We start from the raw sequence: 20,969 nt of genomic DNA on the forward strand, positions 1-20,969 counted from the left end.
CATCTAGCCTACATCTGGTGGTAAGACAGCACCCTTAGCCTCCAAAGCCTTAATCTAGAAGGAGAGAGGTGACCATGAACAGTCTGTGGGGAAGGTGGCAACAAGATAACAAGAGATACTTGCTGTGTCTAGCTGTCTTCTCACAGTGATTTGCAAGATGTCTTTATTATGAGAGAGATCTAAAACCACACACTGTGTTGTGAACAGTGCTCGTGTCTTTACTTCCTCCCAGGAGTTACAAGTGCACTCATCACTACTGATCTGTTTGTTACAACATCCAGCCGTTATTTTTCTGCGTCTCTCTTTCAGATGCTCCTCACAGTACGGAAACCGACAGCTGTTACTGTCCTCGGCTCCTCCTGTGCAGGTCTTTCTGTACCACAAAGAAGGCGTGGAGATCCACACCCTGCTCTCCAACATGAGTGCAGCCCTTCTGTCGGCTCAGCACTCACGCAGAAGTCGGCCCCAACTCGGCCAAGACAAAGCACGCCTGTGTCTATCAGCTCCCTACTGCTGCTGTAACCAATAACCACACACGGAGGGGCTTAAAAGAACACAAACATATACTTCTCCGTTCTGGAAGATCCCAAATCTGAAATGGGTCTCACTGAGCTAAAATCCAGGTGTTGGAAGGGATGTGCTGCTTTCTGAAAGCTCTCGGCCGGCCTTCTCCAGCTGCTAGAGGCCCCTCTGTGCGTCTGCACTGCAGCCAACCCTTCATCCGCAGTCCCCTCCCTCGGACCACAGCCAGAAAAGGTCTGCGGCTCCTCATCTCCCCCATCTCAAGGTCCTCTTCATCTCGGTAACATCTTCAAAGTCCCTTCTGCCATGGAAGGTCACATATACACAGGTTCTAGATTAGGATGTGGACCTCTTTAAGGGCCATTCTTCTCCCTACCACAATCGCCATCTCTAAGCATCTAGTGATAAGAGAATTCTTTCTCATGCTCTTACTGTCTCATATTCTTCTTAACACTGCTTTTGAGTCTGCTTTTTTCCTTAAGGATTTTCTTTCTAGTTTCTTCCTGGATGATACTCTCCCTCCATTAAAGGAATAATTTAACTAAAATCTCTGTAGTCCTTTCCTGCACCAAAGTTATTTGAAAAACCATAATCAGCGTTCGAGCTTTTAAATGCGCATTCACCCGATCCTCTATCAGACAGAAGAAGTTTACGTTTGAGACACACATAAGGCATCTGTGACACCACCTAGCAGTGAACACTGGAGACCACGGTACTACCACACACGGAGTTCCCCAGGCAGCCCTCTGGGCTGAACTCAGGGAAAACTGCCTGCTGGCTGCCTTCCCCTACGGCCACTAGCCATTCTTAGCACAGTACTGTTCACAGAGCTCCTAACTCCCACAAACTCAGAGAATCCCACACTGTTCACGTGTCTGCCCACTCTGGTCAGCAAGCCGGTTTTAAATTGATCAGAATGCTTCTCTCTACTGTTATTCTTCCTACTACCAGCTTGGTTACAATAGTTAGTCCTAATCCAACCAACTCCATGCACCTTTTAGCAAACTACAGGACTGAATTTCTTGTGTTCACTTCCTCTTGCAGGTTCAGGTAATTACATCACCTTCCTCTAGAGGCTCACGACGAGCACTGAAACCTCGCACTGTACTACGTAGTCAGGAAAGGGCACTGGGCCTGTTAATAAACTTGAAGATAACTTTGAAGGTGACAAGAATATTGTCCAACAACTCAACTGCAACTTAATCTTTAGCAACATTATATGGTACTTGCCCAGATTTGGTGTCTGGGTATAAAATGGATTATTCTAGACCCTGTGATTTAAGGAAAATAGTAACAAGGTAGGAATGAAGGTCTGACAGAAGTTATCAGTAAGGACAGGTATGGTTCTCAATAGGTATAATCTCTGATTATCAATTCAATTTCTTTTATGGTCATCAGTCTACTACTTTCTACTTCTGCAACCAATGTTCCTAATTTACATTTCTGTCAGAAGTACTCCATTTCATCTAGGATTCGTGTAGTTACTCCAATGGGGCTCTGTCAAGCACCAGTCTGTGTGCCTGCTAGGCCCTGCTGAAGATGCCGGGGACAATACCAGGAGGCAGAAAGGCCCCTGCTGTCACAGAGCTTACGGTCTAGGGGAAGAAAGCAGAGAATAAAAGAGCAAACAAATCAAGAAACAAGACAATCTCAGCAAGGACAAATCATCATCAAAATGGCGTGATGGGCAACAGAAAAGGTGGCAGAGAGGGAGCTCTCCGGGGCTGGGAGGCCGAGGGAACGAGGGCAGTCACTGGAAATAAGAACAGGCCACAAAGAGCCAGATCCTGTAGGTCCTCGTAGGCTGCTGAAGGAATCTGGCTTTCCTCTGAGAGAAATGGGGAGTTGCTGGAGGTTTTGAGCAAATGACTGATTACAAGACTGGCATGTTAGAGAAACAGCGCAGGAAGCTGAAAGTCAAAGGGAGCGAGCTGGAGGAGAGAAGGTCATGGGGCGCGACAGGGAGAGGAGAGTCAGGGGCTTCTGAAGGACCTGAACGTTCACCCTACATGAGACAGGAAGCCACAGGAAGGTTCTGAGTTGAGGAGTGACACGCTCTGACTTTTGTTTTCATAGGGTCACCTGGCTGCTGGGCTGTGAACAGACTCAGGGGTTCCAGGGGGACAGCAGGATGTCAGGAGACCATGTGGCTCGAAGAAGGTGTCGCAGTAGGGGTCAGATGAAGTGGGTGGATTCTAGGTGCATCTGGGGACCATGTGGCAGGACCGGCTAACGTACTGGGTGTAGGGCGTAAGCAAAGGAGGAGCAACAGATGATTCTAAGTGTCTGAAAGAAGGGAAGCCCTCAGACTGACACACAGTCCTTTCAGAGTCAGAAGCGTAGAGACGGAGGAGAGGGGCAGATGCAGCTGGGCGGCACACAGGTCCCAAGTTCAGAGGGAGACCAGTCAGAATGAGGGCAGGTGTGGAAAAGGCAGAGCTGGATTAAATGGTGGTCACAGCTTAAAGAGACCAAGAAGATGGAGGAGAGGTGCACGGGGGCTGCACGGAGACCACAACACGGTGGTGACCTGTGGCCGCCTGCATCCCTACAGCACTTCTTTCTGGGTTCACGGATCTGTTCTATTATGCTCCTGTTTTCTTAAAGACAGCCTGTGGGATTAACGTTCTACACCCTTATTTCTCTAAAGACACCTTCATTCCCAGTCTTCATGATTGGTAGTCTGTCTGGAAGACTTCTGCGGTACAACTCACTTTCCTGAGCCCTGAGAAGATGCTGTTCCAGTGTTGTCCTGCATCCAGCATTGCTGATGAAAAGTTTGATGTAAATGTCATTCTGTTTCCCAAGTAGGGGATTCCTCTGGTAGAATCTGGAATTTTCTATACACCCTTATTATTCTGAAGTACCACTACAATGTTTCTAGATGACCATTCTTATTCAATATAGTCCGGCATGAGTTAACCCCAATCTGAGCTCTGGAGCTGCCTGGGCCTTGCTACTGACCCAGGGCCAACGCTATGGCCGAGGTAGGTGATGTCTGCCTCCGTGGGCTGCTGCTTATTTAGGGGCAGGATGCGCCAGTCTGCCAGCACTTGGCAGGAATCATGACCGGCGTTATGACTCGCACCTGATTTTGGTCGCATCTGGGCAGCCACACCAGCCAGGTTGAGGCAGATGACGTAGACAGAATGTGCTTACGTGCCCATCTCACAGAACCCCCCCCCCCCCGAAGAAGGTGCTGGGCCTCCTCCTACACAGGTGGCCACGTGGGCCAGGGATGGCCTCCGAGTGTCCGAGGCCATGAGGCCTGCACCTGAGACACTGCTTTGTACGCTTTGCCTATAAATGGTGGAGTCCTAGGAATCCTTTCAACAACCATTTAAATTAATTAAAATAAAGTAGCACATATCTGTAAAAGGAGTAAAATTACTAACTGCAGCATGAGAAATAAAACCTCTATAATGCATTACAACAAGAATCCAGATATTTTCTCAACGCCTCCAAAGGTGCTGCTTCTTGAGTCAAGCAAATTACTTTCTACTGAGCACAACTGTCTAGCAGAAATGAAAATGCAAGCTGTACATGTTCCTTTAAAATCTCTAAAAATAAATAAATAAATAGAAATGGGTGAATTCCATTTTAATAACATATTTCATTTAACCTACTATATGTCAAGAACATGATCTTTTCAACAGGCAATCAAAACAGGTTATTAATGAGATATTTTACCTTCTTTTTTCACACTAAGTCTTCAAAACCTTGTATTTTTACACTTACAAGACATCGGCTGAGACTGGCTACGCCCGAGCGTCTACCTGCTGCACACGGTGCCCGGAGCAGGCAGTGCATAGGGTGGGGTCTGAATCGAATTATTCAGCTCCTTTGGGTTGTTTTCTAATATTCGGTTACTTTGGATAACAGTAAGCGATCTCTTTTCAGAAACTGGGCGGCCTGGCTTCCTCTTTGCTACCATTATTAAATGGTCTGTTGCTTTCTACCAAGTGCCTATGCTTCCACTCTGAACTCAGCCCCGCACCCCATTTCTGCCGGAGGTCACTGGGCCTCAAACGCTGCCACGTTCCTTCCACTGTACCCCTAACGATATATGCCGGTTCCTTTATCTGTAGTGTTCCTTGTGTGGTGCTTCTTGGGGAGAAAGACTGCATGGACATGTGCTTCAGTACTCTTCTGTTCAGTTGTGCAAATCCATTACTTTAGAATTAAACTACTGCATTTTCAAATGTTATAGCATTAAATGAATGTGAGTGATGAATAACGCCCACCTTCCATCACAGGAAAAGCTGTGGTGAACCAATGCCAACTCAGAGTTCTTTGCCTCAAGGTGAAAATCATCAACTGATGGGACCTATTTAATTTCAAACATTTATCAATTACTATGAAGTAAAACCACCTGGTTCTCAGGCACATGGATTTGCTCATATTGATCTTCATAAAAGTCCGACGAATATGTTCTCATAACTTAGGAATGTGAATCTGGTTTAAGTTCTTCTTCACAATATAAATGTTTTCATCTGGTAAGTTTGTAACATTGGCTAAAGGCTTGACATGTGCCCAGGGATCATTGGTTTTCTCCTTGATATGGATCCTCTTGTGTATAGTAAATTTGATACCAAAATACCTTTGTCGTGGAGCCTTTCCACGGTGCATTTTCAGTTATAATCAATCTTGAATGTTTGCTAAATGTCTTGTCAAATTCACATCTCTGAAAGGGCTCCCCTCCTGTACAAATACTCGGAAGTTTATTAAGGCTGATGCAGTGCTTTAAGAGACTTCCTCATTCACTGTAACTGAAATTCACAAAGACTAGAACATATACTAAGAGCCTTCCCATAAGCTCTACATTTGCAAGGTTTCTCTCCAATATGAATCTTCCAATTAACATTAAGGTAGAACACTGGCTGCTGGCCTTTCTACCAAGTGACTCTGTTTATAAAATTAAATATAAAATAAAACTGGGAAAGCTAGAAAAAGCCATCAAGCTTCATAAAAAGTTGAAGCTTTTTAAAACAAGAGACTACTATATTTCAATTATACCACAAGTAGATGTTAGTACATATTTAAACCCTGAATGAATTATTCACCTTTGAATAATTAATCCATCTGAACAGTGAGTACTGCAATATTATAGAGGTAATGGAAATTACATAGAACTTCAATGTAATACTGTGCCCTTCAATCTAAATTCTGTCAATCCCTTTAATTTGCTTAAAAGTACTTAAGGCATATAAGTTTAAGAGCAGCAGATTAAATAGCTTCATTATTATAAAAAGAAAGGGGGGGAAAAAGATGTATCTGTTCATCCTGGCATTGGACACTGTCCTTCTTAGAGATGAACACGGAGTAGGCAGAGGGAAGGAAGGAGCAGTTTCTCTGTAACACCTGGCCAAAGTAAACACCTGCTGAAAACTGGCGTCCTGAACTCAGTTGTCTGAAACCACACCGCTACCCTCTCACCCCCCACTCTCAGCAATCTTGGCCCACGAAGCGCCTCTCACCTCTCTTGGCCACGATGCTCACTGACCGCCCACAGGCTACCACCCACACTCAACATTACTCACACAGGCAACCTCGCCACCAGGATTGCCTTGGGAAGCACACTCTGCACTGCAACTAAGGCCATGGGTGTCTCCTCCCCACCACAGTAGACAGTAAGCTGTATAAGCAGGGACCCTTTATATCCCCAGAACCTTGACAAATGCCTGGTGTGTGGAACCAATCAGTTTTTGAAGAACCTATCCTATCTGGAGTCATGCAGATACCTTCAAAATTCACTTTATAGAAAATAATTTATTTCCTAAGTATTAGAGATTGTTTTAATTGCTTTGTTCTCTTATGTCCTAAAAAGTTTAAAAAAAAAAAAAAAAGGAGAGAAAAACATCAATAGCATTATATGAATAACATGATTCAGTTATTATTTTCCTAAGATATTTTACAATTAAAATTCTGTCAGTCACATATTAAGTGGATAAATAATATAAAGAAAAAGTTAACATCACTGTAATATGGGAATAAAAATTTTTATCTTTTTTGGTGTGTGCCATTAACCTAGGCCCATGTAACTTTAATGTCCATGAAGGGTCTCTCCCAGGAAAATGCACTTACCCTGACATCGGTAGCATCTCCATGCCTGATCATACTGGCCCAAGTAGCTGGCTCACTGCTGTTGTCAAAATAATGAAAGACCTTCAACACTTGCTCCATTGCCCCAGGGGAACGTTCCACTCCGGTACCCAGGTGAGTTTTGGTACTCGAATTTGGTGTGTGATTCAAGTTTGGGTCAAGGTAAGCAGCTGCCATTATTTTGCTAGATGCTATGTATCTGTCATACTCTAGAAGGGGGAAAAAAAAGCTGTCAGTGTACCATATTTGAAATCTATTAAAATGTGGTTAAAATCTATTAAAACATGATATACTGATCCTTATATTAACAACACTGCTCTATGTTCTTCCCCTATGGTCATGTCATATGCAGAAGGTGAGCATCGGGAGAGCAGAGACCTGACTGACCAAGATAATCGCTGTACTCTCCTGCACCCAGAGCACTACCGAATTCACGATAGCATAACAAATATTTGTTAAATTTTCTTAACAAATTAAAAGACCAGGAGTCCTATTTTAGCTCTGTCAAACATTCACCATGTTATCTATGAACAATGTCAAATCACCGTCCACCCTTTTAAAATCATAGCCTTTAAATCTGTGGGAAAACCTCACAGGAAAGCCAAATATGTTAATTTTGCTGACTACTTCTGAAAACCTATACATGAGATGCAAGTTCTTTCTTCCTACAATAAAAATGCAATGAGTGGTCATGACACATACTAGGCACTGGTGACAAAAACCCCAGAGTTAAAACCAAGTCCTCCCACTTATCCAGTCCCTCAGCAGGAGAGTCAGACAAGTCACAACTGAAAATAAAACGAAACCAGAAAGCACAAACCAACCACTGTCTGGTCTGTCGGTGTGATAGGAAGACTTCCATTTGAATGTGGGGCAATAGCTTGGCCAACATGAACACTCCCACTGAGAAAAGTCAGGTTAAAAACCAGACCAACGGGGCGCCTGGGTGGCACAGCGGCTAAGCGTCTGCCTTCGGCTCAGGGCGTGATCCCGGCGTTGTGGGATCGAGCCTGACATCAGGCTCTTCTGCTATGAGCCTGCTTCTTCCTCTCCCACTCCCCCTGCTTGTGTTCCCTCTCTCGCTGGCTGTCTCTGTCTCTGTCGAATAAATATATAATATCTTAAAAAAAAAAAAAACAAAAACAGACCAACGTTTGGAGTCCAAGATGTTGTGAGGCAACCAGGACAGCAGGGGACATAGGTGGAGACATGAAGAGACACTGAACAACAGCTGCCTCTTCCCAAAGGGCATTTGCCAATTCTGGGCCTTCAAGAGCCTGAAGATCCAAGAAAAAGCCACCAATGAGAGAGAAACCAGCTGAGCTTTTGGCAGTGAGAGACCAAGTTATGAGCATGGGGACCCTAGGACTCTGGTGAGCAGGACAGGGTGGAGAACTGAGCCACACACTCCGCTAGTTGTCCCTTTAAGATAGTTACCAATCCTGAAACCAAGCCCAAAGGGAGCCATTAGAAGCTCAGTGAAGCTGAAGACAGGCAGAAGAGACTAGGAGTCCACCTGGGCCCAGCAGACAAAACGGGAACAGCATGACAGACAAACTCAACCTAACCAACAGAAAGCACTACACCCAAGCGCAATTCACCTCCGCAAGAGAAGTACCCACTAACTACGCACAGGAGGCAGTCACTAAAACTGACCACGTGGCGGGTGAAAGAGCAAGATTCAATAAATATCAAAGGACTAAAATTATTAAAAGTATATTCTGTCTCTAGCATTAAAGCTGGACAACAACAAAATAATTAAAAAATCACCAACTGTCTGGAAAAAAATCACCGTTTGGAAATTAAGCAACATATTTCAAGTAACCCATTAGCCAAAAAGAAACTCAAAGTATTCTCAATTCGACAATACAATTAAAAAGAAAGATCAATACTACATGCAGACAGAGCTGTCATTAGAATAAAATCTACGCTTTTATTATTTTTTTTAAAGACTTCATTTTTAAGTCATCTCTACACCCAGCCTGGGGCTTGAACTTACAACCCTGAGATCAAGTGTGGCACGTTCCACCTACTGAGTCAGCCTGGCGTCCCTAAGATCCATACTCTTAAATGCATGTATTAGAAATGAAGATTGGAAATTAATCATCTAAATATCCATATTTCACAGTACAATTTGGAAGTTGAACAAAATCAAGGTTTGGTTTTTTTTCTTTAACAAGAATAATGCAACTGATAAACCTCTAGCAAGACTAATCAAGGAAAAAAAAGATAAGGCGAAAACTAATGACAGCAAGAATGAAGCAGAACAGATAACAGAATGTTAATAATAGGAAGTAATGATAGAATATCAGATATTATTAAGAATATCATGAACTATGTCAATGAACATAAAAGTTGAGATGCATACACAATTCTTTTTTAAAAGATTTTATTTATTTATTTAACAGAGAAAGAGAGAGCACAAACGCTGGCGGAGGGGCAGAGGGAGAGGGAGAAGGAGGAGGAGGCTCCCCAGTGAGCAGGAAGCCTAGCTTGGGGCTTGATCTCAGGACCCTGGGATCAGGACCAAAGCCGAAGGCGGACACCTAACCGACGGAGCCACCCAGGTACCCTGAGATGGGGCATACACAATTCTTTACAAAGTACAACTTAAGCCCTAGCCATTAGAAACTGCTGCTGTACGAAACCAAAACCATAAATATAAAGCCTATTTAAATAGACCTATTCCGTTAAAAATGGTCAATCTGCAATTAAAATTCTTCCCACAAAGGAATATCTGAATTCTTCCAATAATTTCAGGAAGGATAATATTAATCTTACAGAAATTCTTCCACTGAACAAATAGGGAACATTTCCCAACTTATCTTATGAAACCAGCAAAACACTGACACCAAACCAGTCAAGGACAATATGAGAAAGGGTACGAATCAATCTTCCTTACAAACACAGGTGCAATAATCTTTAAAAAAAAAAAAAAAAGATCAGCAAATGTCATCATGCAATATTTCATAATGTATCATGACCAAGAGGGATTCGTCAGAGGAAGGCAAGGGTGGTTAAACACTCAAACAGAGGTCTTTGTTTGCGGCAGTCTTCTTCACACTGTCAGAGCACGGGAGCCACCAAGACACCCTACAGCAGGTGAAAGGATAAAAAACACTGTGGTCTATCCAGGCAATGGAATATTTAGTGCTAAAAAGCAATGAGCTACCAAACCATGAAAAGACTTGGAGGAACCTTCAATGCGTATTACTAAGTGAGAGAAGCCGATCACACTATATGATTCCAAATATATGACATTCTAGGAATGGCAAACCCACAGAGACAGTAAAAATTTCAGTGGATGCAGAGTTTGGGGGGGGGGGGCAAGGATGAAAAAGTGGAGCAAAAAGGACTTTTCGGGCAGCAAAAAGATTATGTAGGACAGTATAATGAGGATACATGTCATTATATATCTGTGCAAACCCACAGAACGTACACCACAAGAGGGACCCCGACAGTAAACCGTGGACTTCGGCGATAACTGATGTGTCCATGTAGGTTCACCAGTTATAACAGATGTACCACTCTGCTGGGGGATGCTGATAATGGGGAAGTGTAGCAAAAAGCCTCGCTTGGGACTTCTCATTCCATAGTTGAGACCTGCTCAGGCATCAGAGCTCTGACACTCAGCACACTGCCCCAGGCAGCACTGCGGGGAGGGTGGGGGAGGGGGGTGCAGGGCAGGGCTTCCTAAAACGGAATGCTAATCTCGCTGCTGACTATCGGAGCCTCCGCTCTCCCTTGAACACAGGAGATAGACACCTTTTCTGCTCTTGAAAGAAGTAGGGCAGTCCCAAGTCAGGGTGTGAGGAAACAAGGTGCTGACGAACCTTGGAGTTCAAGCTGGGCCTCACCCCACAGTCTGATATAAATACTCCATAAAATAGCACAGATGCAAGAGAGGAAGCAAAAAACTCCCAGAGTTCCCTAGATGATATTCACTATAACACCCCAAGATCCCACCAAGACAGCAAACTGATTCTCCTTGAAATATGCCAGCCCTTTAATAAAACTTGAGATGTCTGCTATGAGAGAAGGAGCAAAGAATGCAAACTGATACAGCTCAATTTTAAAAACTTAAGACATAAACAAGTTTGGAGAGTTTTTAAGAAGTTGGTGATGACCCTAGTTACAGTAAATCCTTAAACAAACTAGACTGCTGTAAAAACTTTCCTCTCCCAAATGTTGTTCTTTCATACAAGATTTGGGTTTCTCTTCTCATCAAGAGTCTAATCTGAATACACTAAATTTCCAATATTGATTTTACTTAACAAAGAGCTAACGTTACTTAAATATTTAATGTTATATCAATACGTGACGGCCTGTATTTTCCAAAAGTCACTGTGAAAGTGCCTCCTGCTCCAGTGTGACTCTGCCTCTCTCTTCCACAGGTGGAGGCCACGTTCCTTCCCCTCACATCTGGGGGGGCTCCTGACTCACCTAAGAAACATCCCGTGCCAGGTATTAAGAGGCAAACTAGGTTCCCTTGGTTCTCTTTGGCTGCTCGCTCATGAAACCCAACCACATGCTACCCAGAAGCGCAAGAAGCCCGAGAACTGAGCTCCAAGAACCAAAGCCTGAGCTGAGCTGCCCGCTGACAGGCAGCATCGAGTTCCGAGGCCCGTGGCAGAGCCAGCCTCCAAGTGGGCCCTCTGGCTGCCCGCTGTGCCTCCTGAGCTCCCGCCACATGGAAACAGCTGTCCCTGCGGAGCCCTGTCCAGACAACAGATTGGAACAAAATAATTCTTGTCATTTTAAGCCACTAAGTGTTGGGATGACTTGTTATCAGCAAAGATAACTAATATCGCATGGATCCCAACTAAAGGAAGCACGGGTGGTTCTCGCTTTGCACAGGAGTGTGGGGCCTACGATGACTTGACAAAAGTGGTTTGAACAGCACTTGCCTTCTTCTTCCCCTCGCTCTACGACTAAAGACACGGAGTAAGTATCTTTCCAATGCCTTCGCAAACTGTCATGCTCCTTTCTAAGTTTTGGGTCAGCCTCCATCATCGTAGCCTCGTACATTCAGTGTCGTAAGCCACCTCCGAAAGCGCCTCTGCTACGAACTTTCTTGCCACATCTCCTCCTCCGGAACATCCTCTTTTTTCTCACAACTCTCTTCCTCACTTGTCAATAAGTTCACCTTTATTTGCAAAGCTCCTCTGACCACACAACTAGAAAGTCTGGCTCCACAGCAAAGTCAACATTCCTACAGTCAGCTATCTGCTTCTGTGACCGTCTCAGTCAGAACGCTGCACGGTGACCCGCACGGCGCAGGAAGCTTCTGCCGCACCGCACACCACACACTTACACTCTCCGTTACTTCCCGCCGCACTGCTGGGATTTCTGCGTCCGCGTCACCTCCAGCTGTAGCACGCAGAGCCTGCCCAAACTCCACACGCCGGCTTTAAGAGCTGAAATAACTGCTGGGTCCACTGGCCAGAGTAACGCAACTAAGTCCGCTGGTTCCTGGGGCGGCTTCATGCAAGCCGAGGGCTCGGCTGCTCCCGCTCCACGGTCACCAGCTTCACAGGACCTCGGCCCGGTCAATTTCACTTCCAGTGTGACCATTTCCTGCTTCAACGCTGCAACTCATCTTTGTTGTCCAATTCCCTCCTGTGATGATCCATTTTTGTAAAATGTCACAGGGGTTTATCCCTGGCAAACAAGAAGGCACCACGACTACACATTTGCTGTCTGTGTATAAACTGAGTTACAGACGCAGGGTGGCCAGTCAGCAACAGACTGGGAAAGAGCTACCGTGACCGGCCGCTGGTCACACTTCACATCTGTTGTTTCTATAGTGATCTGCAGACCGAGTCTGTACTTGATGCAATTGCCCACAGGTGATACCTGTGTTAACTAAAACGGAACCATTCTGTTGAGGACGGGCATTATTTAAGCCACAGAAATTGATATTCGTACATACTGGAACCATGCAAAGCATGGACTGCCGGCATAACAATTCAACTAATATCTTCATTACACAGACTGTTTTTTGGATTTCGGATAATATGGCAACTATGTAAATCATTTACTTTACTTGAGATATCACTATAAAAATTTTAATGCTATATATCTCATGAAAATATTCAACATTAGTCTTTAATATCAACTATAAATTAATTTCTAAGACTGCTAACACCGACACCTTGAAAGTAATTGGTGAATAATTTTTGGAGACTTAAAAAAATTCCTAAGGAAATGAGGAATGGCAAAATATAAAGAATACAACTGTGCTGAGTTACATACAGTCTTACTTAATTCAGCCAATTTAAACATATGTTATTTGTAAAATCCACATTAACAAAGTGTTGTTAAGATGAACATGTTTTAAATCTAAAGTTAATGTGACAAGTGTAGTTAAGTCACAGCAGTTAAGTCATCATAACCTACTTCTGTTTATGTATTTATGTTTTAAAGATTTTATTTATTTACGAATGTAGGTTATGGGAGATTACTGACTCAATGAAATGATCCAATGTCAGAATCATCAGCATCCCCAAGGGGGTGGAGAAAAACAGAGGTCTAGAAGAGATATTTGAACAAATTGTAGCTGAAAACTCCCCTAATCTAGCAAGGGAAACAAACATTCGTGTCCAAGAGGCAGAGAGGACCCCTCTCAAGCTCAACCACGACAAACCTATGCCATGTCACGTCAGAGTGCATTTCACAAATATTAGATCCAAGGATACAGTATTGAAAGCGGCCAGGACAAAGAAATTTCTCACGTACCAAGGCAAAGGCATCAGAATTACATCAGACCTGTCTACACAGACCTGGAATGAGAAAAAGGGTGGGGGGGGCATTTTTAAAGCTCTTTCAGAGAAAAACATGCAGCCAAGAATCCTTTATCCAGCAAGGCTGTCATTCAGAATTGATGGAGAAATAAAGACATTTCAGAATCGCCAGTCATTAACCAATTTCGTAACCACGAAACCAGCCCTACAGGAGATACTAAGGGGGGTTCTATAAAGGTAGAAAGGCCCCAAGAGTGATACAGAACAGAAAGTCATAGCCAATACAAACAAAGACTTTACTGGCAACATGGCATCATTAAAATCATATCTCTCAGTTCTTAGTGCCAATGTAAATGGTTTAAACACTCCCATAAACACCACAGGGTTGCAGATTGGATAAAAAGAAATGACCCATCCATTTGCTGTCTACAAGAGACTCATTTCAAACCCAAAGATGCATTCAGACTGAGAGTAAGGGGATGGAGTTCACGCAAATGGACCTCAAAAGAAAGCTGGGGTAGCAATTCTCATATCAGATAGATTGGATTTTAAACGAGAGACTATAGTTAGAGATGCAGAAGGGCACTATATTATTCTTAAAGGAAGTATTCAACAAGTGGATATGACAATTATAAATATATATGACCCCAACAGGGGAGCAGCAAGATACACAAGCCAACTCTTAACCAGAATAAAGAGACATATAGATAAAAATACATTAATAGTAGGGGACCTCAACACTCCACTATCAGAAATAGACAGAACACCCTGGCAAAAACTAAGCAAAGAATCAAAGGCTTTGAACGCCATACTCGACGAGTTGGACCTCATAGATAGATATAGAACACTACACCCCAGAACCAAAGAATACTCATTCTATTCTAATGCCCATGGAACATTCTCAAGAATACACCATGTTCTGGGACACAAAACAGGTCTCAATCGATACCAAAAGATTGAAATTATCCCCTGCATATTCTCAGACCACAACGCTCTGAAATTGGAACTCAACCAGAGGAAAAATTTGGAAGAAACTCAAACACTTGGAGACTAAGAACCGTCCTGCTCAGGAATGACTCGATAAACTAGGAAATCAAAAATCAACTTAAACAATTTATGGAGACGAACGAGAATGAAAACACAACGGTCCAAAACCTATGGGATACTGCAAAGGCAGTCCTAAGGGGAAAATACATAGCCATCCAAGCCTCACTCAAAAGAACAGAAAAATCTAAAATGCAGCTTTTATATTCTCACCTCAAGAAGCTGGAACAGCAACAGAGGGACAGGCCTAATCCACTCACGAGGAAGCAGTTGACCAAAATTAGAGCAGAAATCAATCAATCAGAAACCAGAAGTACAGGAGAGCAGATCAACAGGACTAGAAGCTGGTTCTTTGACAGAATCAATAAAATTGACAGACCACTGGCAAGACTTATCCAAAAGAAAAGAGAAAGAACCCAAATTATTAAAATTATGAATGAAAAAAGGAGAGGTCACGACCAACACCATTGAAATTGGAAGGATTATTAGAAATTTTTATCAACAGCTATATGCCAATAAACTAAGTAATCTGGAAGAGATGGAATCCTTCCTGGAAACCTATTAACTACCAAGATTGAAACAGGAAGAAATTGATTTCTTAAACAGGCCAATTAATTATGAAGAAATTGAGTCAGTGATAAACAACCTTCCAATTAACAAAACTCCAGGCCCGGATGGTTTTCCTGGGGAATTCTACCAAACATTCAAAGAAGAAATAATACCTATTCTCCTAAAGCTATTTCAAAAAATAGAAACAGAAGGAAAGCTACCAAACTCATTCTATGAGGCCAATATTACCTTGATCCCCATACCAGGCAAAGACCCCCTCAAAACGGAGAATGACAGACCGATTTCCCTAATGAATATGGACGCCAAAATCCTCAATAAGATACTTACTAATAGAATCCAACAGTACATTAAAAGGATTCTCCATCATGATCAAGTGGGATTCATACCTGGGATGCAAGCGTGGTTCAATATTCGCAAATCAATCAGCGTGATACATCATATCAACAAGAAAAGACTCAGGAACCATATGATCCTCTCAATTGATGCCGAAAAAGCATTTGACAAAATACAGCATCCTTTCCTGATTAAAACCCTTCAGAGTGTAGGAATAGAGGGTACATTTCTCAATCTCATAAAAGCCATCTATGAAAAGCCTACAGCAAATATCATTCTCAATGGGGAAAAGCTGGAAGCCTTTCCCTTAAGATCAGGAACACGACAAAGATGCCCACTCTCGCCACTATTATTCAACACAGTACTAGAAGTCCTTGCAACAGCAATCAGACAACAAAAAGGGATCAAAAGTATCCAAAAGCAAAGAAGAAGTCAAAATGTCTCTCTTCGCAGATGACATGATACTCTATATGGAAAACCCAAAAGAAGCCACTCCCAAACTATTAGAAGTTATAGAGCAATTCAGTAACGTGGCGGGATACAAAATCAATGCTCAGAAATCAGTTGCATTTCTATACACGAATAACGAGACCGAAGAAAGAGAAATGAGGGAATCCATCCCATTTACAATAGCACCAAAAACCATACGTTACCTTCGAATTAACTTAACCAGAGACGTAAAGGGCCTATATTCTAGAAACTATAAATTACTCTTGAAAGACATTGAGGAAGACAGAAAAAGATGGAAAAATATTCCATGCTCATGGATCGGAAGAATTAACATAGTTAGAATGTCCATGCTACCCAGAACAATCTACACTTTCACTGCTCTCCCGATCAAAATACCGAGGACATTTTTCAAAGAACTGGAACAAATAGTCCTTAAATTTGTATAGAAACAAAAAAGGCCCCGAATCTCCAAGGAACTGTTGAAAAGGAAAAACAAAGCTGGGGGCATCACAATGCCGGATTTCGAGCTGTACTACAAAGTGGTGATCACAAAGACAGCATGGTACTGGCACAAAAACAGACACATAGACCAATGGAACAGAACAGAGAACCCAGAAATGGACCCTCGGCTCTTTGGGCAACTAATCTTTGATAAAGCAAGAAAAAACATCCGGTGGGAAAAAGACACTCTCTTCAATAAATGGTGCTGGGAAAATTGGACAGCTACATGCAAAAGAATGAAACTTGACCACTCTCTCACACCATACACAAAAATAAACTCCAAACGGATGAAAGACCTCGATGTGAGACAGGAATCCATCAAAATTCTAGAGGGGAACACAGGCAGCAACCTCTACGACATTGGCCAAAGCAACCTTTTTCATGACACATCCCCAAAGGCAAGAGAAACAAAAGATAAAATGAACTTATGGGACTTCATCAAGATAAAAAGCTTCTGCACAGCCAAGGAAACAGTCAAAAAAACTAAGAGGCAGCCCACAGAATGGGAGAATATATTTACAAATGACACTACAGATAAAGGACTGGTATCCAAGATCTACAAAGAACTTCTCAAACTCAATACACGAGAAACAAATAAACAAATCAAAAAATGGGCAGAAGATATGAATAGATACTTTTCCAATGAAGACATACAAATGGCTAACAGACACATGAAAAAATGTTCCAAATAATTAGCCATCAGGGAAATTCAAATCAAAACCACACTGAGATACAACCTTACGCCAGTTAGAATGGCAAAAATAGACAAGGCAAGAGACAACAATTGTTGGAGAGGATGTGGAGAAAGGGGATCCCTCCTACATTGTTGGTGGGAATGCAAGTTGGTACAGCCACTCTGGAAAACAGTGTGGAGGTCCCTTAAAAAGTTAAAAATTGAGCTACCCTATGATCCAGCCATTGCACTACTGGGTGTTTACCCCAAAGATACAGACGTAGTGAAGAGAAGGGCCATATGCACCCCAATGTTCATAGCAGCAACGTCCACAATAGCTAAATCGTGGAAGGAGCCGAGATGCCCTTCAACAGATGACTGGATTAAGAAGTTGTGGTCCATATATACAATGGAATATTACTCAGCTATCAGAAAGAACGAATTCTCAACATTTGCTGCAACATGGACGGCACTGGAGGAGATAATGCTAACTGAAATAAGTCAAGCAGCGAAAGACAACTATCATATGATTTCTCTCATCTATGGAACATAAGAACTAGGATGATCAGTAGGGGAAGAAAGGGATAAAGAAAGGGGGGGTAATCAGAAGGGGGAATGAAACATGAGAGACTATGGACTATGAGAAACAAACTGAGGGCCTCAGAGGGGAGGGGGGTGGGGGAATGGGATAGACCGGTGATGGGTAGTAAGGAGGGCACGTATTGCATGCTGCACTGGATGTTATACGCAACTAATGAATCATCGAGCCTTACATCGGAAACCGGGGATGTACTGTATGGTGACTAACATAATATAATAAAAAATCATTAAAAAAAAAAAGATTTTATTGATTTGACAGAAAGAAAGAGAGGGCACAGCAGGGGGAGGAGGAGGGGGTAGGGGCACGGGGGACAGACAGAAGCAGACCCTGATGTGAGGCTCTATCCCAAAACCCGGAGACCATGACCTGAGCCGAAGGCAGACCAACTGAGCCACCCAGGTGCCCCCACTTGTATATATTTAAACTCAGAAACAGAGAGGTGGCCACTGGCCAACACTGTCATCTATAAAAGGAGGAAAACTTAGAAACAATCAGAAATAACCTTTTCCATGGATCCAATTAGCTAAAAACCTAAAACAAATATGAAAGAGATTCTATCTTGGGATCCAGATGGAAAACTGATCTTTTCCTTTCTGAATATTATAGTAACTTTCTACATTGGACATTTCTAACATTGCTAAGCCCTTCTCATTTTTTGTACTTGACAAAACCCAAAACTATACAACTGCTTTGTCAATTTAGAATATTAAAAATAATTAAGGCATACCCTGTGCTGGATTTCCTAATTTTTTTTAAAGATGTATTCATTTATTTGAGAGAGGGAGGGAAGGGGAGGGAGGGAAACATGTGAGCAGGGTGGGGAGAGGGCAGAGGGAGAGAGAGGATCTCACACAGACTCCCTGCTGAGCGCAGAGCCCAACATGAGGAGGGATGCAGGACTCATTGCCGGGCTCAATCCCATGACCCATGAGACCAGGAACTTAGCGGAAACCAAGGGCTGGACATTCAACCATCTGAGCCACCCAGGTGCCCCTGGATTTCTAAACTTCTGATTGCTATGTTACGGAAGCCACCTCTGTGTGCTCGGGTGGCTGCACTGATGGCTCTAACAGGCATATGTCCTCCCATTTAAAGCCTGAAGCCTGTACTAACACCTGTGAAGGTAAAAGGAGAATCCTGGAGGCCCTACACACAACAAGCAGGTCTTATGTTTCTACTATTTCCAGTATCATGAAACAGTTGTCCAGTTCGATATCATGAAGCCAGAAGGACTTCAATCAGATAACCCAACTGACCCTACCAAAACTCACAGATACTAGACATCTTTATCTTATGTTGGCTCAGTCTACTAACCTGTTCAGTGACCGTTCCAGTCCTCTCTGCCCTCCTACTATCTTTCCCTTTCCCTGTCTTTCCAAAACAAGCACATTAGCGGACAATCTGTCCAACTGTCTATTTGATTCTCTATCCCTACAACTTTCTAACAAGGACCTTAGAACTGAAGCTAGGAACACAAATGGTACTGTACTTCACCCCAAATCTAAGAATCACATTTCCTTTCACCTCCGATACCAGAATATTATTAACCCCAAGACACCTAAACTAGGCTCCAGGCGCCACTAACTAACCAACAATACTGGTATTTCCCTGAGCCCCAACGGAGCTCAGGTACTCTGAGGAATCGGGAGAACACGTGACCCCGAGGATCAACAGTCTGGGCCAGCAGCCTTCCTCAGAGAACTACACCGACACTAGTATGGCTCTATTTAAATTCTCTCAGGGTATCTGTATGCCCCACCGAGACCAATTTAATTACAGACTGACTGTTAAAAGCCAGGTATCACATGCAATAGATGTATACCCTCTCAAAACATAACCACCCAACTATTCTTTGTGGAACCAGGTGATCGCCCCCAGCGTACCTGATCAAATGAACTCTGCAGTTCCTTGTATTTAGTAACGGTCGGAGGGTCTGAAAACCTGTAGTTCCCCGGTCTGTAGGAGGGTCTCTACGCCGGCTCGGAGCTCCCAGCCGAGAGCACGGGACCATGTTACCGGTAGCTACGGCCCACGGAACACGACACCAGCCCAAGCTCTAAGGGCTCACCTCACCAGCAAAAGTTCATCGGCTCACAGGCTTAGATGTTATAGTCATTCTCGACCATTCACTGGATAGCCAAGGCGGAACTGTACAACAGGTATACTGGGTCAATAATTTAGAAAAGGGGAAATAACTGACGGATTCGAGGGGAAAAAAAGTCCACTTTGTTATCCAAGACGGACCAACCTGATCCAAGAGACTTTTTCTCTCAGGCCTTAAGCGAACTAGAAAACCAGCCATAATGAAGGTTCCCCCAGTTTCTCGTGACTGTTGTGTTAGCATCTTCTTCTGTGTTAGGTAGCTAGATATTTAAATATTGTAACAAAGCCACTGTGCTGAGCTAAGATCCAATTAACGCTACAGTAACAAAAGGAACCGAAATGGATAAAAAGGTGGTCTGGAGAAACCATGATGAGGAAAATGGCCCAGAAGTGGCCTAACTAAAGAAGAAGGGCCTCCAAGAGGCCACTAGCCGAAGTCACCCACTAGAGGAACATGTCACGCACACTGCACTGTTTCTAGGAGCACCCGCAGGGAACTGAGGCTGCCTCCCAGACGCCATCCATGTGCTCCAAGCAAACTTCGATAAACTGCAGCCAATCAGCCAGAGGTCAGATCAAGACACAAATGTAAAGGTGCTGCTTAATAATTTCCATCTTCTCTATTCTAACAGAACAATAACATTTAGTGATATGAATGCTGAAACAAACTGGCCTATCCATACAACAGAGCAGAAGAGCATTCAGCCATAACAAGGACAAAGTCCTGGTACCACTACACCATGGATAAACCTTGACGTCACTGGGATAAGTCAAAGAAGCCAGACAAAAGGCCGTAGGTTGCAGGATCCATGTATATGACAATCCCAGAAGAGGCAAATCCAAGGGGACAGAAAGCAGGTACGTGCTTGCCAGAGGCTGGAGGAAGGGAGATGGGGAGTGCCTGGCTATGGGTATTGGGTCTCTTTTTGGGGTGACGGAGCCGGACAGCGGCGATGGTCGCACAACCCTGTGTGTATACTTAAAACCACATGGAGAATTTCACGTCACATGTGAAATTCTGTTATGTGAAATTTATCTCCATTTTTAAAATTTATTTTTTTTAAGTATAGTTTTTCTATGGCTCCAAAATCTTAAACACCAACAATGCTAATAAGCGTGGCAAAGATGTGGAGCAAATAGAGCTTTTCTATGCTGGTAGCTGGGCTATAATCTGATACAGGCATGTCGGAAACGATTTCTGCTACAGCTGGAGAGCACCGGGACACACACTACAAGCAGCCACTTCACTCTTAGGTACATGCCGAAGAGACACCCAGGCGCAGGGCCACCAGAAGACGCATGCAGGGGGCGCCTGGGTAGCGCAGCG

General features: G+C 43.4%; 1 protein-coding gene across 6 annotated transcripts in view; it reads right to left on the minus strand.

Moving 5' to 3' along the window:
* LOC148108158 (focal adhesion kinase 1-like) overlaps nucleotides 1–20,969 on the minus strand; it is a 95,906-nt gene that overhangs the window by 29,453 nt on the left and 45,484 nt on the right. For all 6 annotated transcript variants that reach the window (XM_087853859.1, XM_087853863.1, XM_087853861.1 and 3 more), the window contains one exon: nucleotides 6,607–6,833. In XM_087853859.1, the coding sequence (XP_087709985.1) occupies nucleotides 6,607–6,801 (195 nt within the window). In that variant the 5' untranslated portion in view covers nucleotides 6,802–6,833. The remainder of the gene's footprint in view (nucleotides 1–6,606; nucleotides 6,834–20,969) is intronic.

This window comes from Ursus americanus, chromosome 22 (genome assembly GCF_024610735.1).
Source record: "Ursus americanus isolate L20-20 chromosome 22, mUrsAme1.1.p, whole genome shotgun sequence".
NCBI lineage: Eukaryota > Metazoa > Chordata > Mammalia > Carnivora > Ursidae > Ursus > Ursus americanus.